Source organism: Labrus bergylta, chromosome 13 (assembly GCF_963930695.1).
Source record: "Labrus bergylta chromosome 13, fLabBer1.1, whole genome shotgun sequence".
Classification (NCBI taxonomy): domain Eukaryota; kingdom Metazoa; phylum Chordata; class Actinopteri; order Labriformes; family Labridae; genus Labrus; species Labrus bergylta.
In genome coordinates this window covers 829642-853595 of record NC_089207.1, presented here as the reverse complement: position 1 = coordinate 853595, position 23954 = coordinate 829642, and the positions used below count along the sequence as shown (strand labels likewise).

Here is a 23954-nt window from a genome sequence, read left to right as displayed (position 1 = left end):
CTCTCCCTCTGCTGCTGCTGTCTCTTTATGTTCCTGTTGTCAGTGAACGGTGAAACTCCACACACACACACTTAGCCTGCAGCCTCCTCACACACACACACACACACACACACACACACACACGCACACACGCACACACACACGCACACAACTCGGAGCTTATTCCAACTTTTACCGCCAGTTGTGAATCCGCTTGGTAAGCAACAACCGGGTGACCCTCCGGTGAGTCACACGGTGCCGCCGCTGGTCGGAACGTGAAGTATGACGAGGAGCAGGATGGGAGGGAAGTGTTCGGCTGTGTGAAGTTGGGTGGCGGCGGACACCACGAGTTCACTCTCACAGTTAAAGGTAAGTCCAGTGGCGTGGTTTACACTTTAACACACTTGTTGTGTTTGTGTGTGAAGAGGGATAATGACTTTGAGAAATTGGTGATTATCGCGTTGATTGTGAGGTTTACCGGCTCCCGTAGCTCCACTCACACACACACACACACACACACACACACACACACACACACACACACTACACGTGTGTTCAAATCCTCTCGTGTCTTCACTTTCTCTCTTTTCGGTGCTGTTTTTTTTATTTTTTGTAAATCCAACCTCTACTTTCCTGAGGTGTTTGAGTGAGATCTGTGGACTACTTCACAGAAAGACACCAAGTTTGAGAGGTTAAAGGTTGAATTAGGAGGATATCCTTTCTGCCTTTTCTAACACAATCCTCCAGCTCATGGAGTTGCAGCAGTTCATTTTCAGTCTTTTGTTCATGCTGGAGTATAAATGAATATATGATGCAGACTTAAGAAGTACTTGAGTATGGTGGAGGGGGGGGGGGTGTTCATGTTACTGTGTTTAAACTGCCTCCTGGCTTTGTGGCTGTCCTAATGTAAGCTACAGTAAACTCACATGTAGGAAACTGTGCTCATGAAGTGATTTCACATGTCAACAGAAGACTTTTACAAAGACATAAAGAAATGTGTGACCTTAAAATTCAACTTATTTCCCAGCAAGTCGTCTAAGTCTTTACTTCAGCGAGGAACATCTTACAGATACTTTAAGATGTCTGGACTTGTTTGTGAACATCAAAGTATAAATGTTCTTTTTAAAGAAACACATGCGATGGACCGTTCTGTGAATACGCTGCAGTCTGAATGTAGTCTTAAGACGATTCAATGGCCCAAATAATTATTGCCAAAGTGATGCCCTCGTTTTTTGTTGTTGACGTGGTAGCTGTTGTACTTTTGTGTTTTATTTCTGAGCACTTAATGTAGTTAATCCTCTGAGATATGACGAAGGCGTCTTTACAAAGCAGTTGAACACCATTGAAGATAAAGTTCAGACACTCCCAACTTTCTTTTGATTCTTTGGATTGCCACATAATTGATGACACTTACTTGTCGCCATTTTTAAAAATCTCTGTAACGTTACTGTGAGGCAGATGCTTTGTCCACATTTACTTCATTTTACATAATCACCAGAGAGAGCCTCGTTTATAGAGATTCCACCAAAATATATGGTTTGCTTCTGAGACCCGGCTGTTACGCCTGCGTCACTCTGATATTTATGGAACCCCAAAAATGAAGACATGGCGTCTACAGGCAGACATGGCGAGATTCGGAAACGACGCAGACGCCCACATCGGCACAGTTCTTATTGGTCTTGACGGGCTCTTGCGGGATTGGCCACACCAATCCAACTTCACCTTTTCTGTAAGAAAACAAACGCTCACAGATAATCACTAGCATCAGTTCAATCTGAACGACTTTTGAACTTGTTGTCTATGGTAGCTGTTTTTAAATGCAGTCAATTCTGTATTTGTTAAAGGTTTTATGTGATGTTTTGGTCCAGCAGATGTCGCCCTTGAGCACCAGCATGAAACCAAAACAACTGGCGCTGCATTGTTGTGTTAGCATGCTAATGCTAGTGATCTTTATTCTGCTGGTATCTTCACACTGCATGTAAATTTACCTGAAATGAGCGTGATCTAGAAACACAGTTAAGCAGTGAGTACAGTATGTTATTCTTCTTTTCTCTAGTCCCTCAATTAAACAACTTTTATACACGAGGGGAGGAGTCAGCCGGCCGTCCGGGCGATGTAAACAAAGTGAAGATAGGACTCTGAAAACTCTGAAAACATCACAGACAGTGGGACTCGGGTGTTACACCCATTGTAGACAGTCATGACTCACAGAGTTATTTTCAGAGGATAAACTTGATTTATATTATATTTAAGTGTGAAAAATCACAGATTAAGACTTTAATGATTCTGCTGCCTCCTTGTGCAAAAAACGGTGTGTAGTGGAGATACCAGGTCTACTTTGAGCTGCACTGTTTTGGTTAAACAGAACCAGAACCAGCATGTGCATGACAAGTGTAATGTGCTTTTCAGGCATGTTAGTGAACATGACAAAGTATTAGAATGTTAGTGGGGGTGTAACCTGAGGCCACATGCTTTAGATCAGGGTCTCTGTCAAGGACTGGAGCTACCTGTAGCTCTTTACCTGGGTGTAGTTTGGCTGTCGGTTGTTACCCTTTGAAGATTGTGCTCTTGGGGTTAAGATTGCACAACAGATGGTGGTTTTTGATCAAATAAGATAACAGAGTGTACGGTTTCACTCACATTATTTTCACTTCTTCAGAATTTAAATACGACCATACATTTGGTGTACGAAGATGTCTTACTTTTTTGAGTTTTGTTTGATGTGATGCAACAACACGCGGAGACGCCTAACAAAAAAAGCTTTTCAACATTGTTGTAAAGCTGTCAGCTGCAGATCTCCCTTCCACTGTTTGACAGATTTGTCACGGGGAGTCAACGACTTGCAGCCAACCCCCTAATCGCAGTCGTTAAAAAAAATAACAGGTTTAGTGTCACCCATTTAAAGAACAATAGAAGTTTTATGGTCTTAATTGCAGGTTTTAGGCCTCTTTATGTATTCCATTAAATGATCCCTAAATATGTTAGTGTTAGTTTGTTGGTACCTCATAACTAGGTCTGGAAAAAAAAATAATTTTACACAGTATTATTTCGCTTCATAGAATTTCCTATCTTAAATGTTGTTATTTGGTGTTTTAGAAGTCTTTGTATTGAGTTTATAGAAGGAATTAACGAGTAATGTTGGAGGCCTACAGGTGATTATCTGTTTGCTTCTTGTTTAGTAACTAGAATTTGACTTGAGACGTACTGTGTTTGGTTTCAGTGCTGCATCATGACAAAAACTGTCCCCATGGGGGATCAATAAAGTTTATCTTTATCTTATCATGCCTTCTCAGAAATGGTTGCCCAAGAGATAACAGCCAATCTGAGGTCCATTCTGCTGAGACAGAGATGTATCCTCTGCTCATAAGTAGGGAGAGGAAGTCCCTGAAAAAGTCCATATCAGGCTTGTGATGCAGCAAAGCTCTGTATCAGGCTGTCCAAATATTTCTGTAGCAGTATTTATTTATGATAGGCCAGAGGGGGAGGTGAGCCATTCTCTCCCACTAAAGAAGAACTACAGTGCAGAGGCTTCCCATCCAACATGCAGACCAACGGTCGCTCTGCAGTATCAAAGCCATAGTTATCTTTTTAAAATGATTTTGGGATGTGAGGCGGCTGCTTTGTTTATCGTTGTGAGGCTGTCCTTGTGTGTGTCTTTAAATTAAAACAAGTGGCAGGCAGCCACATGCCTCTTCAGGGTGTGTTAAACGTTCAGCCATTTCACTGTCTGGCAGCTTATCAGTTTCTATTTCTATTGTGTCTGCAGCCGTCATGATTCACCTTCCCTTTTTTCAAACGTTAATGGGAAAGTGTTCCATGTTCACTCTGTGGCATGTTTCTGTGTGAGGCGATGTTCAGACGACCACACCAACATGTTGTTCCTGGTATCACTCTTTAAGTTCAAACAGATTATCCAATGTCTTAATGTGATGTTACTAATCATCCAATCAGCTGATTAGAGAGAGAAGGCTGCTGTTAGCAATACTCTCTCTCTCTGCTAGTGGGTGACTGTTCAGGAAGTTGTGCAAGCACATACATGCAGTCCATTCATTCCCCCTCTTCTGAGTCAGCCATTAGCACCGCTGTGATGTGAACATCAGGTCCATCTGTAGTGATGTTACATGATCAGGATGTTCATATGACATCAGTTTGTGTCAGACTGATAAAACACATGGGAACAGTTTTACTGTAAAGGAGGCTGTGGATGTTATGAACATCTTAGACGTTACCTGAGATATTTAACCAAAGACTACAAAGCTCGTCTAGCTAGCTGTTAGCAGTACTCTACTTTTTTGATAGTTTGAGGAAGGTTACATTCTTGAACTTTTCTGTATGCGTTACATTAACGCCCACTAGACTTTAAAAATGTAGCTTCCTTACATGCACTCTGAGTCATTACACACACTAAGAGTTTTTCTCATAGTCCACTGCACAGCTCCTACATGTCACCTTTTGTACATTTTTAATTTTTTATATTTTACATTTTTAAATTCTATTTTATATTTGTAATATCTTCTTATTCTGTATTATTTAAGTTGTTGTTAGTTCTGCTTTATTTCCTTGTTAATTGTTTAGCACCAATACACCAAGTCAGATTCCTTTATGTGTAAATGTACTTGGCAATAAACCCAGATTCTGATCCTGATTCTGATTCTGATCCTGATCCTGATTCTGATTCTGATTCTGATTCTGATTCTGATTCTGATTCTGATTAAAGGATAATGAAACTTGCCCCGGGCTTCACACAACCCTGCAGATAAGTGTCGGATGATTTTTGCAGACAAATCTTTCTTGCCCTCTGTTTTCTGCTCTTCTTCTGACACACCTGAAGCTCCTTACACATGAAACCTTTCTAACTCTCAGGCCTTTAAATCAGCAAACTTTATTAACATGAAAATTATTAAAAGAATGTGAAAGACAGAAAAATATCATGCTCTTTAGGGATTTAGTAACGATGTCATCCCACAGTTTAAGGTTAGGCTGCTTAGTTTACAGCATTTTCAAACACTTCCAACAGTACAGGTAGCTAAGCCTCACAGGTGAGCCGCAAGCTGCACTGGGATTGGTCGACACACAAAAGTAATGTGTGATATATTCTTTCACAATTCCTGCTCATGGTAAAAAATGATCTGAACATTTCCTGCTCCGTTCTCACATCGGCTCAACCGGACTTCATGAGGAAAAGTTACTGGGTCACTGACAGGAATATTAATTTGGGGTGAGTTTATATTCAGCTGTTAGTTTTATTAGTTGAAGTAAGAAGCCTTCTTAGTACCTTCTGAACTGTGACACTGGTGCAGAGTCCACATGGAAAAGGTCTATTTGTTTTATTCTAAAAAATGTAAATCAGCAACCATATCCAATCAGAAGGAGAGTCCCCTTTCTTAGACCGTTATACATCTCCAAATCCTGACCAAAGACTCTTTTTGGGTATAGATTTGAAGTTCAAGTTTCATTTAACTTTTCATTGAACTTGTGTACTTTTTGTATGACGCTCATCATCTGTACTGGTTTTCATGGGTGGGAGTTTTATGACCACACATGCTATTAAAGCTCTCCAACTGTCAGTCAGCTGACATTGTGAAGAGGAGGTGGACATTCCTCATTTCACTTAACATCTCCACAGGATCGATCAATCTTGTACATTTTTGTGCAAAGCTATTTTACCATGCGTGTGAATTTTTACAACTTTCAAGTTCATACAAAGAAAGCAACAGTTGGACATTTCTTCTGTGTAGATTGTGATAAGGTGATAAGGGTCATAGGATTATATAAACCATTGGCTGATAGGAAATCTGTAACACTGCAGGGGTAATATCAAGTCCACAGCTATTGCTCATTACCCAACCTGTTTGACAAAGCACATCTACAAACAGTACCTTTACTGACATAAGAATTTGTAAGCACATGTTTAAAAAAACGAAACAAAAAAAAACCACCTTGAAGCTCCATTGGAAGCTGCTTAACTCATCTCTCTAAAAGACTGTTTTTAGGAGTTCTCTTGTTAAACGCTCTCTGTGTACGTAGTCTCGGTCAGAAAGGGGGGAGTCTGTCGTTTCGGGAAACCTGTGAATCGCAGCTTCAACCACACTGCTACAGAAACCAAAAGGACCGTCTGTAGTGAAAGTTGTGACGTGTGCAGCTGAGTGGTTTGTTTCTCACTCTTTGAAGTCTGACACTTGTTTCTGTCACATCGCTGCGTCTGCCTGTCGGGGAACATGCACAGCAGACAAGATGATTCATTCAAACAGCTACTGATCAGAAAGGATTCATGCTCAAAGCTGATTGGTCCAGATGATAACAAAAGGAGTTGATGCATCTTTTCTAGAAGTCATGTAGTTCTTCTTCATCAGGACATTTTAAATGGGGGGGGGGGGGGGTCTGCTCGCTGTGTAAATAAACAGTCAAGGGACAGCTTAGACTGAAGATCAGTGTTTTAGCTCACTTGTCTGCCGTGTTTGTTTGACCCTGATGTCAGATGGAAGGGAAGCTCGGGGGGGGGGGGGGGGGGGGGTATTTAGGGTGGCATGAGCAGCTGTTGACAGAGAAGCAGGATCTTCTGGTCACCATAGCAACTCTTGTATTACCCACACTGCTGTGTGTGTGTGCGTGTGTGTTCATGTGTTTACAGCTTATTTGTGCAATCTTCATCTTGCTGTAAAAGGAGTCACCCGGCTGTGGCCTCTGTGGTGACCATTCCACCCTGAAGGACACTCAGGTCACTTTTACCATTTGAGTTATATATTTACCACAAGATCTACAGAATACAAAGGATTGGCTTTATTCCTCCGTGGGAAACTCTGCTTATTAAAGCTTGATAATAAATACTGTGAATGCATCCTTTTCAGTTCCTCTCAGTGGTCGTCATGATGATTTTATCTTAGATATGTGAAGGCCCAGAAAAGGATATGTAGATTTCAGATGTAACACTTACTCGTGGAACAAACTGTCTTGTACACATTTGGTATCAATGCCAGTGGTAGTATGAATGAAAGAATGCAGTATTGTTATTAAATGCCTACAGATAAGATGAGATGGATTGGGCTAGTTTTCCTGTGTTTTTCTTCAGAAGAGCGTTGGTAAAGATGGAGCTTGAATATGCACAGCACTGAGCATCAAAGGAGCTCACTGTGTCCCACAATCTCCTCCACACATCTATTTACTTGCTACCCACCCCCACACAGCAATACATGCATGCCCTAAAGCCACTGGTTCCCTGTGTGCCTACATGCACATGTGATCCTACATTAATGCAGAAAATCAAAGTGTGGACTTGATGCTCTGCAGGCTCTTCTGCTGCCTGAAGAAGATGTTATGAGTGGTCAGTGATCTCACTTTGTCCAACCCTGCGATGCACATCAGCACAGACATTCAATAACTCCTTTTGGATGTTTAAAAGGTCTTGGCCACTTGGAGGTACAGGTCGAATATTGTGTGATATTTGGTGGTTTTGGAGAAATATATATTTTTAAAGATTGATTTTTGGGCTTTTTGTGCCTTTTAATGGAGAGATAGGACAGTGGATAGAGTTAGAAATCAGAGACAGAGAGCAGGGAATGACATGCGGGAAAGGAGCCACATGCTGGATTTGAACCTGGGCCACCCGCTTGGAGGACCATAGCCTCCGTACATGGGGTGTGCGCACTAACCGCTGAACCACCAGCGCCCCTGTACTAAATATTTTTAATAACCTCCTCAGCGGATTTCATTTGAGTCTCTTTTGGCTGAAGCTGAAGACTTCACGTTCATAAACGAACATCTTTTGGGTGGAGATGAAAAAAATCACTACAGTCACCACCTTTCTGTAGCTCCATCATCTTTAGCCTAGCAGCTCGAGGCTAACAGAGCTGCTGCTGGTTACTCACAAATCGGACCAAACTGTTGGCGGTTTGGGAAAGACATGATCGCAAAGTGCATGAGCCAGGTTTAAAAAAGGAAGAACATGAAAAATAAAATGAATTTAGATCTATTTTGATTTTGGTCGAGAGTTTGAATAGTTTAGTGGGAGTGCGATGCTCACTGTGGCCGCACAACAGCACTGTAACAAAGCTCTGCCTGTCTTTGTACTTTCATAATACTGATTCTGCAACGGCGGTCCGTGTATTCAGTCTGTGAACTTTAAATAGTGTTGTGTGGTGTTCATGGGTACAAATGCATGACGTGTTAAGATACAGCAGGAGCTTCACATGGTTCAAAGTTCTGTAGTGAGGAAGCAGTCATTTAATTTTGACCATAATCTTTATTTTTGGTCATTTTGTATAAAAGAATTCATGACTTTTGATCCTCTCTTTCTCTCTGGTCTTCTGTGGAAAGCTTTGACAATGTCCACAATATCCACATATTTACACTAGTCATATAAATATATGTTGGCATTGTTTTGTTTTTTCTTTGTGTTTAATGCATTGTCGAAAGGAAGTCAGTCGTGGTCCTCCTTTATGAGCAACGGGAGACTGATCACACTATTTGTTATGTAAAGAGAATGCTAAACGGCACCAGCAGACAAGTGGGAGTTGTCATTTTTATGTGAGACTAATGGGTTCAGTATGAGGGAGGGTCTTTGCTCCTGTTGCTCCTGATGAGACACCATCATGATGAATCCTTTCAGTGATACTTGTTGTCTGTCACCATCCCTCATTCATCCCCCAGTGATGAAACCTACATGATGTTCTTCACTGAAGGAGAAAACAAACTTGTAACACTCTCATGTTGCTACAGAAGAATCTTTCCTGTCAATGATTTGTTATTTTTCATGAGAAGAGAATTTAGTGTTTGGGCATATTTACAGTGTCAGTGGATTATTTACACCCAACATACGCCTCCTTATATTATCCTCTTCAGGTGTGTAGGTGGGTCCAGTGTTTGGTTTTAATGGGAACCTGCTGACCTGTGTCTCTGTTGACACATGCTCCTCTCTGCTGAACATTCAAAGTGTTGCCACCAAAAGGAAGCGTAGGAGAAGTGTTTCCTCTGGAGGCCTTAAGGCTCCCATCCCCCATTGCTCGCCGACATGCATTGACTGTCACGAAGGCCCTCACACGAGCCAATACCTACCGTGCCCAAGCACGCTTCACCCCTAAAGGCCATGGCGAGCTTCCAAGAGGTGTGCTTCAGCACGGTACAGTTCTACACGAGCACAAGCAATGAGTACGCAACGTTGATGGCCTTCATTCAGGGGAAATCCTGGAGTGTTCTGGGTGTATCCCCATGTGGTCTACAGAGTCCCTCTGCACCTTTAAGAAAAAGCTAAAGACCCAGCTCTTTCATGAATACCTACTAACTTAATGATGATGGTCTCCATATTATTGATGATGATGATGGTAATGACGATGGTTTTTGTTTGATAATGACGACTTATAAGATGGTTTCTATACTGATTAGAGCTCTCAAGAACTGCCCTCAATGTTGTGCTTTGCCTCTGGTCACTTCCTGTCAGCACCTGTGTGTCCAATCAGACTCAAAGCTGATCGTTTGCTCTTACTCACATTGTTCCCTTTTTTCTAGATCCTTGCTTGTGTTGTTCTTACTCTCTGATGTACGTCGCTTTGGAGAAAAGAGTCTGCTCAGTGAATTGTAGAATTGTGTCTGAATAAAATGACTAAAAATAAGTCACAGAGTCAGTAAAGTACCCGTCAGGTTCTCTGTGTTGTTCTCTGATGTTCGGATGCGGACCGACAGTGCATCTTTTTTTTTTTTTTTTTCAAAGTCCACCTCTCTTGTAAACTAATGACGCTTCCTAATTGTGTAAAGCCGTGTTGTATTCTCAACATATGTACAAGAGGTAACCATGGTCAGACCTTGTTAGTCTTGGAGCAGTGTGAGTGCAAGCTGCAAGGGAATGAGGGGAGGGGAGGAGGGGAGGGGAGGAGGAGGAGGAGGAGGAGGAGGAGGGGGGGGCAATCGTGCTGAAGCATGGTACGGGACATGTTTGTGTGTGAGTGCGCCCTAAGTGACTCATTTAGAGAGGCACAGAATAATCCACAATCGGTTGTTGTGATTACCTGTGTGGGAATCATTATTTATCAAGCGGTCTGCTCCCCTTCCCCCAACCCCACCCCTCTCTCACTCCCCTCCCCCACTCTCTCTCTCCCTCTGTATCTCACTCCCCTCCCCCCTGCCAGACTGCAGCCCAACCAGAAGCTTCAAAGGCGGGTTTATATTCAGCAGAGCAGTTCAAGAGAAAATGGCTGCTGTTTCCAGGTCTTGTTTGCACATCTGTCAGGAGGTGACTGTTCAGGAGAAAATGGGTTCCCTGGTGTGCTGGTTTTCCACATCATTCTTTTCAAAACCTGCATGTGCAGGAGGCCGCTGGTTGTGTAGTTCTCATTGCTCCATTATTTTTGTCTCCAAATGTTTAGTGTCTGAATCCTTTTTATTTTATGGCAGTGATGGACGGATGTTTGCCCGTCATATCTTATTTAAAGAGCTGCATAAACAATGTTGCTGATATCTTACAAAAGGAGTTTGAGTTAGCTGTCTGTCCAACTTGTTTATGGTGTGCCCTCTTCCTTCTTAAGATCCTCTTTCATCCACAGATAATTGGATCAATAAATTGAAAAGTAATGATTTGAGCTTGGTGCCTCAGACACGATCTTCTCACTATAAACAGTTAGCTAGATCAAAGTCATGTTTGCCGTCTCAACACGCTGTCAAGCCAGTCCTGGATTGTGCAACCACCTGTTCAATGTATATCATGGCCTCCCATCAAATATTTAAAAAATGAAAATGCTCTCAGTTGTTATGTGGTACATTGGAACAGATTCAATGAATGTGCATACTTCTGTGATATCTCTTCAGACTGCAAACACCAGCAGGAAAGCTTTATTACACGTGGATATCTTTCAAGATAATGGATGTTAAGAAGAAAGAGGGCACACCATGAACAAGTTGGACAGACAGCTAACTCAAACACCATTTGTAAGATATCAGCAACATTGTTGATGCAGATGTACTCACCCTACCCCTCAGTTAGATGTGTCAGTTGTGTTGAGGTGCACAGGCAGTGGTAGAACATCAACAGCAGCAGCCGTCCTCTGTCAGTTTTCTGGAAGTTTAGCCTTTAGTTTGTTGTACACTCCACTGCCAATAAACCAATATACAGTCTTTGATATTTCTACACTAGTAACTTGGAAGCAAACATGACTTGTAACCATTTTACACTGGGTGCCATGACTCACGTTGCCATAGCAACCTACACAGCTGTTTTTTTTTTTTTCTAGCTGTAGGGTTGTCTGCAGTATTTCCATGTTCTTCTGGGTTTTATTTTGAGTTTAACTGCAAAGCCCACTCTTTGCCATCCGGGCGTCTTGACTTGCTGAAATGTCTGTGGTTTGCTCGTGTTGTTTGTGATGATTCCAGAACTTAAAAATGTTCTGCATGAAGAAACAACACGGAAGCAATGTTCTGCCACGACAAAGTACATCTTGTCTGTCTAAGCTGTGTGTCTTTGTAGTAGCATCTTCATTCGTTCCCCCCCTCAGTGATGCCTGAGGGATCATATCCTCAGACTCCTCTTAGAGCTTCAGTGGATAAAACCTTCAAGTCACTGCAGAGGTTAGCATTTTGTCTGGTTTTCTGTAAAGCACATTGTTCAGTTAAAAGAGGCTCGGTTGCTCTGGGAGTTGTGTAATGGATGGTGGCATTATGGGCTCATCTGATTGAGGGATTATTGCTGCTGTCCTGCCCCGATGGGACCTGAGCCCCTCCAGGCGGCCTGTTAATTACGTTTCTAGTTGTTTGGTATGAAGCTGCAGCCGTCTGAGGAGCAGCAGCCGCTTGGCTTTTATGTTGCTGCTTCCCCTTTCTACTAGTGTATGCTGAAGAGACATCACAGTGGTCCAATCAGGGCGCAGTGGATGAATTAGACACGTTCAGAGTTGTTTTTCAGTGGAAACAGATCAGTTTGTCTTAAAACCATGATTCATTTTTCTTTTTTTTTAGATTTATTTTTGGGCTTTTGTGCCTTTAATTGAGAGAGGACAGAGGATAGAGTCTGAAATCAGAGAGAGGGGAATGACATGCGGGAAAGAAGCCACAGGCTGGATTTGAACCTGGGCCGCCCGCTTGGCGCGCGCACTAACCTCTGCCCCACCATTATTCATTTTTGATATCTCAAAGAATCTGTTAATTGACATTGCAGTTCGTGCGGATGTTGTGTTTCTTTACTTCAGCTGTAACTGAACAGTGACTTGTGATATTTAATATTGTTATCCAGCTGTTTGTAACTAAGTAACTTCCTGTTTCTGTTTTGTCTCATACTTGTCACGAGCACATGGTTGACTGCACACAGCTATTTGTCATTATGATAATAACAGAGGAAGAAGTCTGCAAGGTTGTAAACATGGATATTAACAATACATCATTTAAAAGAATAAAACGCTTTGCAATTTTTTTTATGAAAAGAAAAGAGGTGACAGTGAGTCTACAAACAGCTAATGTAGACCTAACTGTTTTTAAAAGAAACCTCAACGACGTGTCTGTTTGTGCCCGAAACATAAAGAATATTCCAAGGTGAACGAGTGAATAATTCATGTTGAGTAACATGTTGAAGCCCCTCTGGCTGCATGCCCTCTGGTAATTGGGTCTACACTATTCTCTGTCTATTTTGCTTCATCTTTCTTGTTGCTATGCTACCGAAGGGGAACTTGAGTGGGCCTGGACAGCGTTTGGAATGAGAGAGTTGGACGGCTGTGCAGTCTTCATGGTCTGACACCACCCCCTTCATTTCTCTTTGTGTTCTCAGCTAAATGTTTGGTCCCTTTATGGAGGAGTGGGAAAGAGTCATATAGTTTATCATGACTCATTCTCAGGTTGTAGTGTGCTTTAAAAACCTAACCTTCTTATAGCCCCATCTCATGCCTGCTTTTATACGTACTGTATATTTCCTTTTGTTTACTGTGTGTGTGTGTGTGTGTGTGTGTGTGTGTGTGTGTGTGTAAGCAGTGGTCCTCAGCTCTGCTTACCTTGCCCTTGTACAAACTATTTGTGAGCCATTGTGAAATGATGAACACCACAGTATTATTGCATCGTTCATCAGCCTGAGGACAAATACAAGATGGAATTTAAAAAAACATAATTGCCTCTTTTGTTTCCTCTCCTCTCAGTTTTCTAAATGGAGATGTTACCATGAGCTCTGGTAAACAGCTCTGTTTGTTGAGAGTAAGTACAGAAAGAAGGGAAGGTCAGGCTGGGAAGAAGTCGCTTCTCGCTCTCTTCTGTAATTCACTAGACAGGCTCTTAATATCTTTACTGCTTTATCAGGCTGCTCTCCATCAATATGGCTGGCCGGGGTCACTAATGGGAAGCACCATTGGGATCTCTGTGGAAGCCAAATAGATATAGACACTCTCATTAAGACGGGGAGGAGAGGCTGGAGATAGTTACATTCAGTGCTAAACATGGATGAGCCGGCCATTGATGATGTCAAAGGAGGAAATCATGCAATGAGGAAAGATGAATCTGAGCGTTGACTAACAGAGCGAGATGTTCTAACATATCAGCATCACTCAACAAGGATACCAGCAGACTTTAAATCTGTGTTTATTGGATATGATTAAAGTCTTTAAATGTGATTTTTCACACTTAAATATAAATCAAGTTTATCCTCTGAAAATAACTCTGAGTCATGACTGTCTACAATGGGTGTAACACCCGAGTCCCACTGTCTGTGATGTTTTCAGAGTTTTCAGAGTCCTATCTTCACTTTGTTTACATCGCCAGGACGGCCGGCTGACTCCTCCCCTCGTGTATAAAAGTTGTTTAATTGAGGGACTAGAGAAAAGAAGAATAACATACTGTACTCACTGCTTAACTGTGTTTCTAGATCACGCTCATTTCAGGTAAATTTACATGCAGTGTGAAGATACCAGCATAATAAAGATTGCTAGCATTAGCATGCTAACACAACAATGCAGCGCCAGTTGTTTTGGTTTCATGCTGGTGCTCAAGGGCGACATCTGCTGGATCAAAACATCACATATAAAGACTTTAACATATTATTATGACACTTGCTGTGAAACACGACTAAATATTATTGATTTTCTCTTTCAGGAGTGAGCCCAGCATCAGGCTACGATGAGTATAACCAGTGACGAAGTCAACTTCTTGGTCTACAGATATCTCCAAGAATCAGGTTAGGGTTGTCAACACACTTACAGTGTTAATGTGTTTTTAATACATTAATTGGGGGTATTTGTTTCAGTGTCCATTTAGTAGAAGAATTGATTTATTATGCTTACACGATCCCTTTTAACAAGACTATTACTTAACATGCGCCTTTATTTTATTTTATGAATGGTCAAACTGCTTGCTCACAGTATATAAAGTTATATTAATGAGCTTATTCTGCACAGACTACAAGACTACTCATGCTTTCTAAAGTGGATACACTGACTCATTATGTCAATATCGTGTGAACTTTTTTGATCCATTAATAAAGTCTAAGCTCCTCTTTTTTTATTCATGAGACTGTTCATGAAGCCTTCTGGATGAGTGCATGGTACTAGTTGCCAAGAGGGCTGAACACCGCCTTTGGCAAGCTTTACTCTACCCTCAAATGTCACAATTGTTATGCAGTAGTGTTTCTGTATTTGATTACTGTGAGCTCGGATTGGAGGAAGACTTTCCTCTAAATGTTTGCTGTTGTGTTTGTGGACTTCTTGTGCTTGGCGCTCTCCTGTTAATGAATGTGAATGCTGTTTGTTTTCAGGTTTCTCTCACTCAGCATTCACCTTTGGCATCGAGAGCCACATCAGCCAGAGTAACATCAATGGAACACTAGTGCCCCCTGCAGCCCTCATCTCCATCCTGCAGAAAGGGCTTCAGTATGTGGAGGCAGAAATCAGCATCAATGAGGTGAGGGAAGGGACACGGCCTTAACAACTACTGATGATTTTATATCCTAACAATACAGAGGAAGACCCACCCGATGATCATTAACAAAAAACATCACTATAAACATGTCAGATATTACTGTTCAAGTCACATGGCCTCATGTTACCTACTACCGCCCTCTGCAGGACGGTACAGTCTTTGATGGTCGGCCAATCGAGTCGCTGTCTCTCATCGACGCGGTGATGCCGGACGTGGTGCAGACGCGGCAGCAGGCCTTCAGAGACAAGTTAGCCCAGCAGCAGGCGGCCTGCGCCATGTCGGCCTCGACCTCCGGACACCAGACCAACGCACCAAAAAATGGAGAAGCCACCTTCAACGGGGAGGAGAACGGCACCCACAACATGAGTGAGTTACATCATGATGTTCAGTCATCTATATGTAAACAACAAGCGGGTCAGTATCTTCAGATGGATAGAGTTTGGTTCATATCTACTTCTACATCCTCTACAGATAGCTAGCTCCTGCATACTTCTAAATTTAGTAACAATTATGATTCACTTGCAGTTGACAGTAATTGATTTATTCCACATCCAAGCTTTCTGGCAATTCTGTGTTTGGAAGTGTGTGTTAATGCTTCGATTATTATAGAAGTGTGTGTATGTGTGTGTGTGTGTGTGTGTGTGTGTCCGCTCTCAGATAACCACAGTGAGCCGATGGAGATGGATGGAGACGTGGAGATACCAGCGAGTAAAGCCACCGTGCTCCGAGGTCATGAGTCTGAAGTGTTCATCTGTGCCTGGAACCCCGTCAGTGATCTGCTGGCCTCAGGGTGAGAGATCTTTACTCATGCTGGGTTCACTGTCTGCACGCTTTTGTGTCTGCAGCTGATCCAGAACGCTGCTGCTAGAGTCCTCACCAGACCGCTCAGGTGGTCTGGGACAGGTCTGCTCTCTGTCCCCAGAGTCAGAACCAAACATGGAGAAGCAGCGTTCAGTTTCTATGCTCCTTATATCTGGAACAAACTCCCAGAAAACTGCAGGTCTGCTGAAACTCTCAGCTCTTTTAAATCCAGGTTGAAGACTCACCTGTTTACAGCCTTTCATTAAACAGCTTTAATAAGATTTTAAACTTTAACTCTGCTCTGTAACTTTTAACTCTTTTTATATTTTTACTTTTTTTAATTTCAATTAATTTCATTTGAATTATTTTTATTTGAACATATTTTCAGATTTAATCATTTCAGTGATTTGAATGTTTCTTTTCTTTTTTCTGTCATGATGTTTTTTGATATGTGAAGCACTTTGAATCGCCTTGTTGTTGAAATGTGTGACAGAAATAAACTTGGCTTTTTTTTTGTTCGACACATAACATTCATCACTGACTCATTGTAATCCAAAATATATTTTGTCCCCCCGTCCCGTCCCGTCCCGTTGTGTTGGTGTTCTGTTCAGCTCGGGGGACTCCACCGCCAGGATCTGGAACCTGAACGAGAATAATAATTCCAATTCCACCCAGCTGGTTCTGCGCCACTGTATCCGAGAAGGAGGTCAGGACGTCCCCAGCAACAAGGACGTCACTTCACTGGACTGGAACGTAGGTTCACTCTTTATTCTTCTGCTTTTAACAAACAGAATCTTATGATGGTGAAGTAACAGATCTGTCATTTCAAACCCAACAGAGCGACGGGACTCTCCTAGCAACAGGCTCTTATGACGGATTTGCCAGGATATGGACAAAGGACGGTATGTCCTTCATCATTATAGCACTGTAGTTGTTTCCCTGTATGGAACTGATGCTAAATCTGAAACAAAAGCTTTAATTATTTTCTGTTTAAGATGCTGATGTTAGTTCATCTGTTATTTTTAATCATTCATAATTGATTTTCACATTTCCTCTTTAAAGGCTTTATATGTGATGTTTTGATCCAGCAGATGTCGCCCTTGAGCACCAGCATGAAACCAAAACAACTTGTGCTGCATTGTTGTGTTAGCATGCTAATGCTAGTGATCTTTATTATGCTGGTATCTTCACACTGCATGTAAATTTACCTGAAATGAGCGTGATCTAGAAACACAGTTAAGCAGTGAGTACAGTATGTTATTCTTCTTTTCTCTAGTCCCTCAATTAAACAACTTTTATACACGAGGGGAGGAGTCAGCCGGCCGTCCTGGCGATGTAAACAAAGTGAAGATAGGACTCTGAAAACTCTGAAAACATCACAGACAGTGGGACTCGGGTGTTACACCCATTGTAGACAGTCATGACTCACAGAGTTATTTTCAGAGGATAAACTTGATAAAATCACATATAAAGACTTTAAATGCAACACACGTCTGCATAATGGACGACCCTCAGCGGGAACAAAACACCACAGCATGTTTGATTGAACAGTTACAACAGTTGTACATCAGCAGTCAGGACAGAAGACAGATCAGCTCAAATCAGTTTAATCTGCTCCCTTGACATTTTTCTAACAGAACTGGATATGGCTTTATTCATTAGGAAATCTGGCGAGCACCTTGGGGCAGCACAAAGGGCCCATATTTGCTCTCAAGTGGAACAAGAAGGGGAACTCAATTCTCAGTGCTGGTGTAGATAAGGTATGTCATTAAGGCCTCTGAACATGGATTTCTGTCTTTAAATAACCATGTCCTCAGCTTTTGTTTCTCTTGTTTCCCTCTACTAGGGCATCAATCCTTTTAAACATCATTTAGTAACCACAAACTACATAAATATATAAAGCATAAACTCAAGACAGACAACAGAGGAACCTTTAATTATGATAGATATGTAACATGTTGTTGGATAGAAAGTGAAACTTCACATAATCTACATTTACACCAAAAATGTTTTTCTGCTGAAGTGAACAGAAAAGACGATGTTTTATTGTGAAGGATTCTTTGAACACATGACTGTATCAACAGCCAAATATGATTTAATAATAATTCATGTTACAGAGACATGTATTCAGGGCACTACTCTAGCGTCGTCTCTTTTTATTGGTTATTTGGCAGGATGCTGGAGTTTTTATTTGAAGCCCCCGCTGTTCTTCAGAATGATTCTGAAGTAGCATTAACTGTTTTATTTTACTGTAATTGTTGCATTCAGAAGTGTACCACTCATGGTTTGTAATAATTTAATGTTTTTTTTCCAGACGACAATCATTTGGGACGCTCATACAGGAGAGGCCAAGCAGCAGTTTCCCTTCCACTCAGGTAAATCAGAGCGACTGTATCCAGAACAAAAGAAGGCTTTTCAGCTGAGATAATGAACGGTGTGCTGAATGTGTTCTGCTACATTGTGGTTGCTTCGTGGGCTTAATGCATTGATTCTTGGGGGTCTTGGGGGTCCTTGGAATAAATTACAAACAATTGTAAAAGTGTGCTATGTCATTGAAAAAGCATATCTACAAACTGGGACCTCTTGCACCAATAAAATCAGCTGTTTAGTCCCGCCCACTTTAGTTTTGTGCCATTAAATCAGTTCTGATTTGATCGTGACATGTCTTGTCACTTCATCGTGCACAACAATAAAAAAAAAAAAAAACTCAAAACAAAGAAACACCTCGGAGCAACATTTTCTCAAAGTTTATCAAATGAATTACATGGAAAGTATAAATATAGTCTAATTCTATCGTTGCAAAGTACTACATCGTACATTTGTGGCTATTTGTCCAAAAAACGAATTAAGTTACAATTCTAAAGAAACCACATGAACTCAACAAACAGCCACTGATGCACCGTTCCAGTGAGGCCTTACGCACACAATAAGTTCAATGTCCAGTCAGGATCTCTTGTTTCTTCATTTAATTTAAACATTTCTAACTGCATTCATTGACCTGTCTCATCGACATGTGGTAAAAAAAACCTGTGTCCCTTCCTGGTGCATCACCCAACAGTGACACACCTGGAACATTTAAAGGGGTCCTAATCAACCCATGTGCACTGCCCCCTGCTGTTCACAAACAACAAAAACAACAAATAACCAGAAACTGGCTGCGTCAACATTATTCTAGTATTAATATAAGCTTGTCAACGTTATGATAATGAGGGGGTTCCATGGTCTAAACAGTTTGAGAACCCCTGTCTTAATGAACCTTATGATCTTCATATTTAATGTCTGCACAGCTCCAGCCCTGGATGTGGACTGGCAGAACAACACGACCTTCGCCTCCTGCAGCACAGACATGTGTATCCACGTGTGTCGGCTTGGCAGCGACCGGCCTCTGAAGACCTTCCAGGGACACACGGTAAATACGCCTCTCATCGTAACCCCCCGGGCTTGATCCCTCGCCCGTCAGGCTAACCAGTTTATGTTTTACAGAATGAAGTTAACGCCATTAAGTGGGATCCATCGGGCATGCTGCTGGCCTCCTGCTCAGACGACATGACCTTAAAGGTAACACTGCTCCTCACACATCAGACATCAGACCATCAGGACGACATGTTTTAATCCATTTACTGTTTTCTGTGAACACACAGATTTGGAGTATGAAGCAGGAGTCTTGTGTCCACGATCTCCAGGCTCATAGTAAAGAAATCTACACCATTAAATGGAGCCCCACAGGCCCGGGCACAAACAACCCCAACTCCAACATCATGCTGGCCAGGTGGGAAACCTCTCACACATAACAACATTCAAATCTGTGCACAGATCAACTCTGGGCAAGATCCAGGAAGGGGTTGTGCTGCTTTTGAGGGCGCTTAACCTCATGAGAGAAAAAGATAAGAGAGCAGATCATCAGCGTCATAGATGCACCTGTCTCATATTCGTCTTTCAATTCAAAATTGAAATAACTTTATTTATTAGTTAGGAACTTCATTTGTGTAACAGAGCATCAGTGCGCATACAGCTCGACACGAAAACAACAGCAGAAACACACACATACAAGGGGCTCTATTAACAGCATGATAAACACGTCATAAATAACTGTTATAAGTGGTTAAAAGAATGGTGTTAAAAATAAATCAGAAATAGATCGTGTGTGTGTGTGTGTGTGTGTGTGTGTGTGTGTGTGTGTGTGTGTGTGTGTGTGTGCTGTCTGAGGCTGTGTGTGTGTGTGTGCTGTCTGAGGCTGTGTGTGTGTGCTGTCTGAGGCTGTGTGTGTGTGTGTGCTGTCTGAGGCTGTGTGTGTGCTGTGTGTGTGCTGTGTGTGTGCTGTGTGTGTGCTGTGTGTGTGTGTGTGTGTGTGTGTGTGTGTGTGTGTGTGTGTGTGTGTGTGTGTGTGCTGTCTGAGGCTGTGTGTGTGTGTGTGCTGTCTGAGGCTGTGTGTGTGCTGTGTGTGTGCTGTGTGTGTGTGTGTGTGTGTGTGTGCGTGCTGTGTGTGTGTGTGTGTGTGTGTGTGTGTGTGTGTGTGTGTGTGTGTGTGTGTGTGTGTGTGTGTGTGTGTGTGTGTGTGTGTGTGTGTGTGTGTGTGTGTGTGTGTGTGTGTGTGTGTGTGTGTTCTCCTTTTAGTTTTGTTTGTAAATTAGGGATTATCTCATCTCCAGAGAACAGAGAACTCATCACCACAGGAAGTTACAGCGAAAGTTTTTAGACATTTGGCATCAAAATAAACTCTGAAACACGTTTCTCCACATTCAGACTCAAAACAAGAGCAAACTGCACGGAGCGGAACAACTCTGTGGGGGTGTTAGCGCCAACATATTATTAATGCTAATTCTTTTATGGATAGGGTTCTGTGATGGAGCAGACTGTGGGTACTCTGTTCTGCACGATTCATGGTGCTGTTACCAGGTGCAATCCAGTGTTAGGGGAGGGGAAACTTGTTCCTAATCCAGACTTAATCCCAGTACCAGTTACTGTTAGTGGCCCTCAGCTTTAAACTGTGACCTTTATGTTCATGCATGTGTACATTTGAAATACCTCAGAAAATGACGGGCCATACCAGAGCAGCATACCTGCCTGTAAATCACATTGAAGATAAAACTGCCTGCATCGCCATCGCTCAGAAGGGCTTTCATAATCTTATGTAAATGCCAAACTGCTGAAGGAAGCAGTTTTTAATGCTGTTTCAAAGATGTTTACGATAATGTTTTTTAAAAACTTTATCAGAGGTGAAATTTGCTCAGGACGAGATGTTCAGTTTCCTGAATGACGATGATGTGTTATCTTATCGTTTCTGTTTCAGTCCTTTCTTTATTAATTCACTGCATCATAAATATATCTCACGGGTATTTCACAAAGTAGCATATTCAGTCATTTTGTGACTTGTTATTCCCCCCCCCCCCCCCCCCCTTTACTTTGTTTGTTATCCATGCATGAGAGACTTTACATTTACAAAGTTGATTCTGGTTTAGAAAAGCTAAAGCTGCTCTCTTTTCTGTTTTTTCCACTCAGCGCCTCTTTCGACTCGACAGTTCGGCTTTGGGATGTCGAGCGGGGGGTCTGCATTCACACGCTCACTAAGCACCAGGAACCCGTGTACAGCGTGGCCTTCAGCCCGGACGGTAACCACCTGGCCAGCGGCTCCTTTGACAAGTGTGTCCACATCTGGAACACCACGGTAAGCTTTCCATTCAAACAGAAAGCAGAGAAGATTCTTTGTAAAAAAGTTAAAGAGAGTCATTGAGAAGTTTCACTGTTTCAGACTGGAGCCTTGGTGCACAGCTACAGGGGCACCGGGGGGATTTTTGAGGTTTGCTGGAACAGCACTGGAGACAAAGTCGGTGCCAGCGCATCAGACGGCTCGGTAAGCATTTTCATGAAGAACTTTTTAAAGGCTTTATATGTGAAATCAAGTATCTCCTCTGAAAATAACTCTGTGAGTCATGACTGTCTACAATGGGTGTAACACCCGAGTCCCACTGTCTGTGATGTTTTCAGAGTTTTCAGAGTCCTATCTTCACTTTGTTTACATCGCCAGGACGGCCGGCTGACTCCTCCCCTCGTGTATAAAAGTTGTTTAATTGAGGGACTAGAGAAAAGAAGAATAACATACTGTACTCACTGCTTAACTGTGTTTCTAGATCACGCTCATTTCAGGTAAATTTACATGCAGTGTGAAGATACCAGCATAATAAAGATCGCTAGCATTAGCATGCTAACACAACAATGCAGCGCCAGTTGTTTTGGTTTCATGCTGGAGCTCAAGGGCGACATCTGCTGGATCAAAACATCACATATGAAGCCTTTAAAATGTATTTATTTATTTGTGTTGCATGTTGTGAATAACATTAGCTAACACATATGACATGTTCTTTGAAAACAGCACACTACATGTTTGTTGAGATGTATTAATAATGTTACCTAATCCTCCTTCCAGGTTTGTGTTCTTGATCTCCGAAAATAGCCGCCTTGAGACTTTGATGATGTATCCTGGAACGTGCAGCAAATTGCCTTCTTCTGCCGTCAGCAAACAAACTGTCACTGCTCAAAGAGACAAAGAGAGCTGTGGAGTGAACCTGCAGCAGCTTCTGAGGAGGTGCAGACAACATCTACCTGCTGATGTGTGTTTTATGAAACACCTCAAATCAGTTCAGAGATCCCCAAGACTGGACTGAATCCATCTCCCTGGGTGCATCCATGTTTCAGAAGGTTTCTAACGATGACGTGCTGTGATCCCGCCGGGCCCCGGTACAGCTGTTATCGGGTTGTAAGGGTGGAAACGCAAAGATGAGTTTTATATGAAGAGAGAGAGAGAAGTGCAAATGAGACAGGTGAAAGGTAAGAAGATTTAAAAGAAAGGCTGTGGTTTTTAAATTCCTCTGAGAAAATGTTATTTCATGTTCAAGAGTAACATCAACACTGAAGCACTAGTACTGTCTGCTAACCGGCTTCTTCTTCTCAGTGGATTCAACAGTACTTCTAGTTTTTTTTTTTTTTTTTTGCATCTATTTTCCACAGACAGACTTTTTGAAAGTGAAAGTTGAATGTGCCGCTGAGACGTAGTTTCACATCAGGTCAACTCGAGGAAAAACCTGCCAAGACACAGAGCTCCCAAACTGAACCGCCTAGCTCACCTGAGATTACAGAAACGATGTGAGGAGTTTACAAAGAGAATTTTCTCCCCTCTTTTTGGATGTAAATTTTAAGAATGTAAAGAAATGTAAATTAGATACACAGACTTATATACTGTGTATATGTTTATATACAGTACACTTTCTGGTAATCCTGTAGGGGCTCATTAATGACTAGAGCTGTCAAATCTTTACTGATAACATGGACAAGAACGCTTTTTAAACCAAGTGCATGTCTCGTCAGCTTCTTTTAATTCAGTCATTTCAACTCGGCCAATCACACAAAAGCTTTCTGTTGTTGTTTCCTGTGAGTCACAAGATGCTTTGATGTGTTGGGTAACTTTGCTTTTTTTTTTTACATTTGATCCCTGAAAAATGGAAGAAATGTTGCACCTCATCATGATCAGCATTCAGAAGTGAGCAGGTTAAATAATGTGGGAGGGGCAAAGTCCTTCTGCTTCATCTTAACAGAGAAGTGAAACAAAACCAGCTTTAACATCTGTGGATTATGACTCTCTGAACAGTCTCCTGAATATTTGGATCAAACAAAAGTCCAGATCTTAAAAAGAAAAAAAGGGCGAGGTTTGGTCTTAAGCCCCCTCGTGCGGTGCCAGCTGATCAGATCTGGTCACAAATTCAAAATTCCTGTGTCGTGTTATTGGCTGAGCTTCCTCTGCTTACTGGGATCTCGTGGTGAAGATTTGAAATGAACTCTCCACGGCTTTCATTTGCCTTTTTTTTTTTTTTGGTCTCCTTTCCTTTTCAGTCGACTTCTGCAGAGACAACATGAAGTGCACTTTTGAAACAGTGGATTTAGTACATGTTCAGATTTAGCTGAAAGTGAAGGGCCAATGTTTTATTTTTGTCTCTCCCCCCCTCCCCTCTTTTTTTAATGTCACATTTGGATGTTGATGGGTGATTAATTGTTTTTTCTGACTTCTTCATTCGAGAGCCATTATTGTCTGTGTCAGACTGAGAATTGGGCTGGGGGGGGGCTGGGGGGGGGGGGGGGGGGGGGGTTGTTGGCCGTTTTTTGGCATGCTGAGGGGCTCAGTATGGAAGAAGTGCTGTGACAGCTACTCTCTCTTGTTCAGGGTTTGGTCACTTGTTTCCAAGACAAAACTTTGGAGTCATTCAGTGTCTCAAATAAATCACTCTATTTTGATATCAGACACCATGCAGTCTGTG

General features: G+C 42.0%; 1 protein-coding gene across 1 annotated transcript; it reads left to right on the top strand.

Moving 5' to 3' along the window:
• The first annotated feature begins 39 nt into the window (after positions 1-39).
• Positions 40-23938, top strand: LOC110002569 (F-box-like/WD repeat-containing protein TBL1X). Its single transcript, XM_065962182.1, has 15 exons — positions 40-348; positions 14026-14107; positions 14684-14829; positions 14994-15213; positions 15505-15637; positions 16260-16401; positions 16487-16550; positions 17311-17408; positions 17963-18023; positions 18936-19057; positions 19132-19206; positions 19290-19417; positions 21148-21313; positions 21398-21499; positions 22073-23938. The coding sequence occupies exons 2-15, from the start codon at positions 14050-14052 to the stop codon at positions 22097-22099; spliced, it is 1542 nt and encodes a 513-aa protein (XP_065818254.1). The 5' UTR covers positions 40-348; positions 14026-14049; the 3' UTR covers positions 22100-23938.
• Positions 23939-23954: the final 16 nt, after the last annotated feature.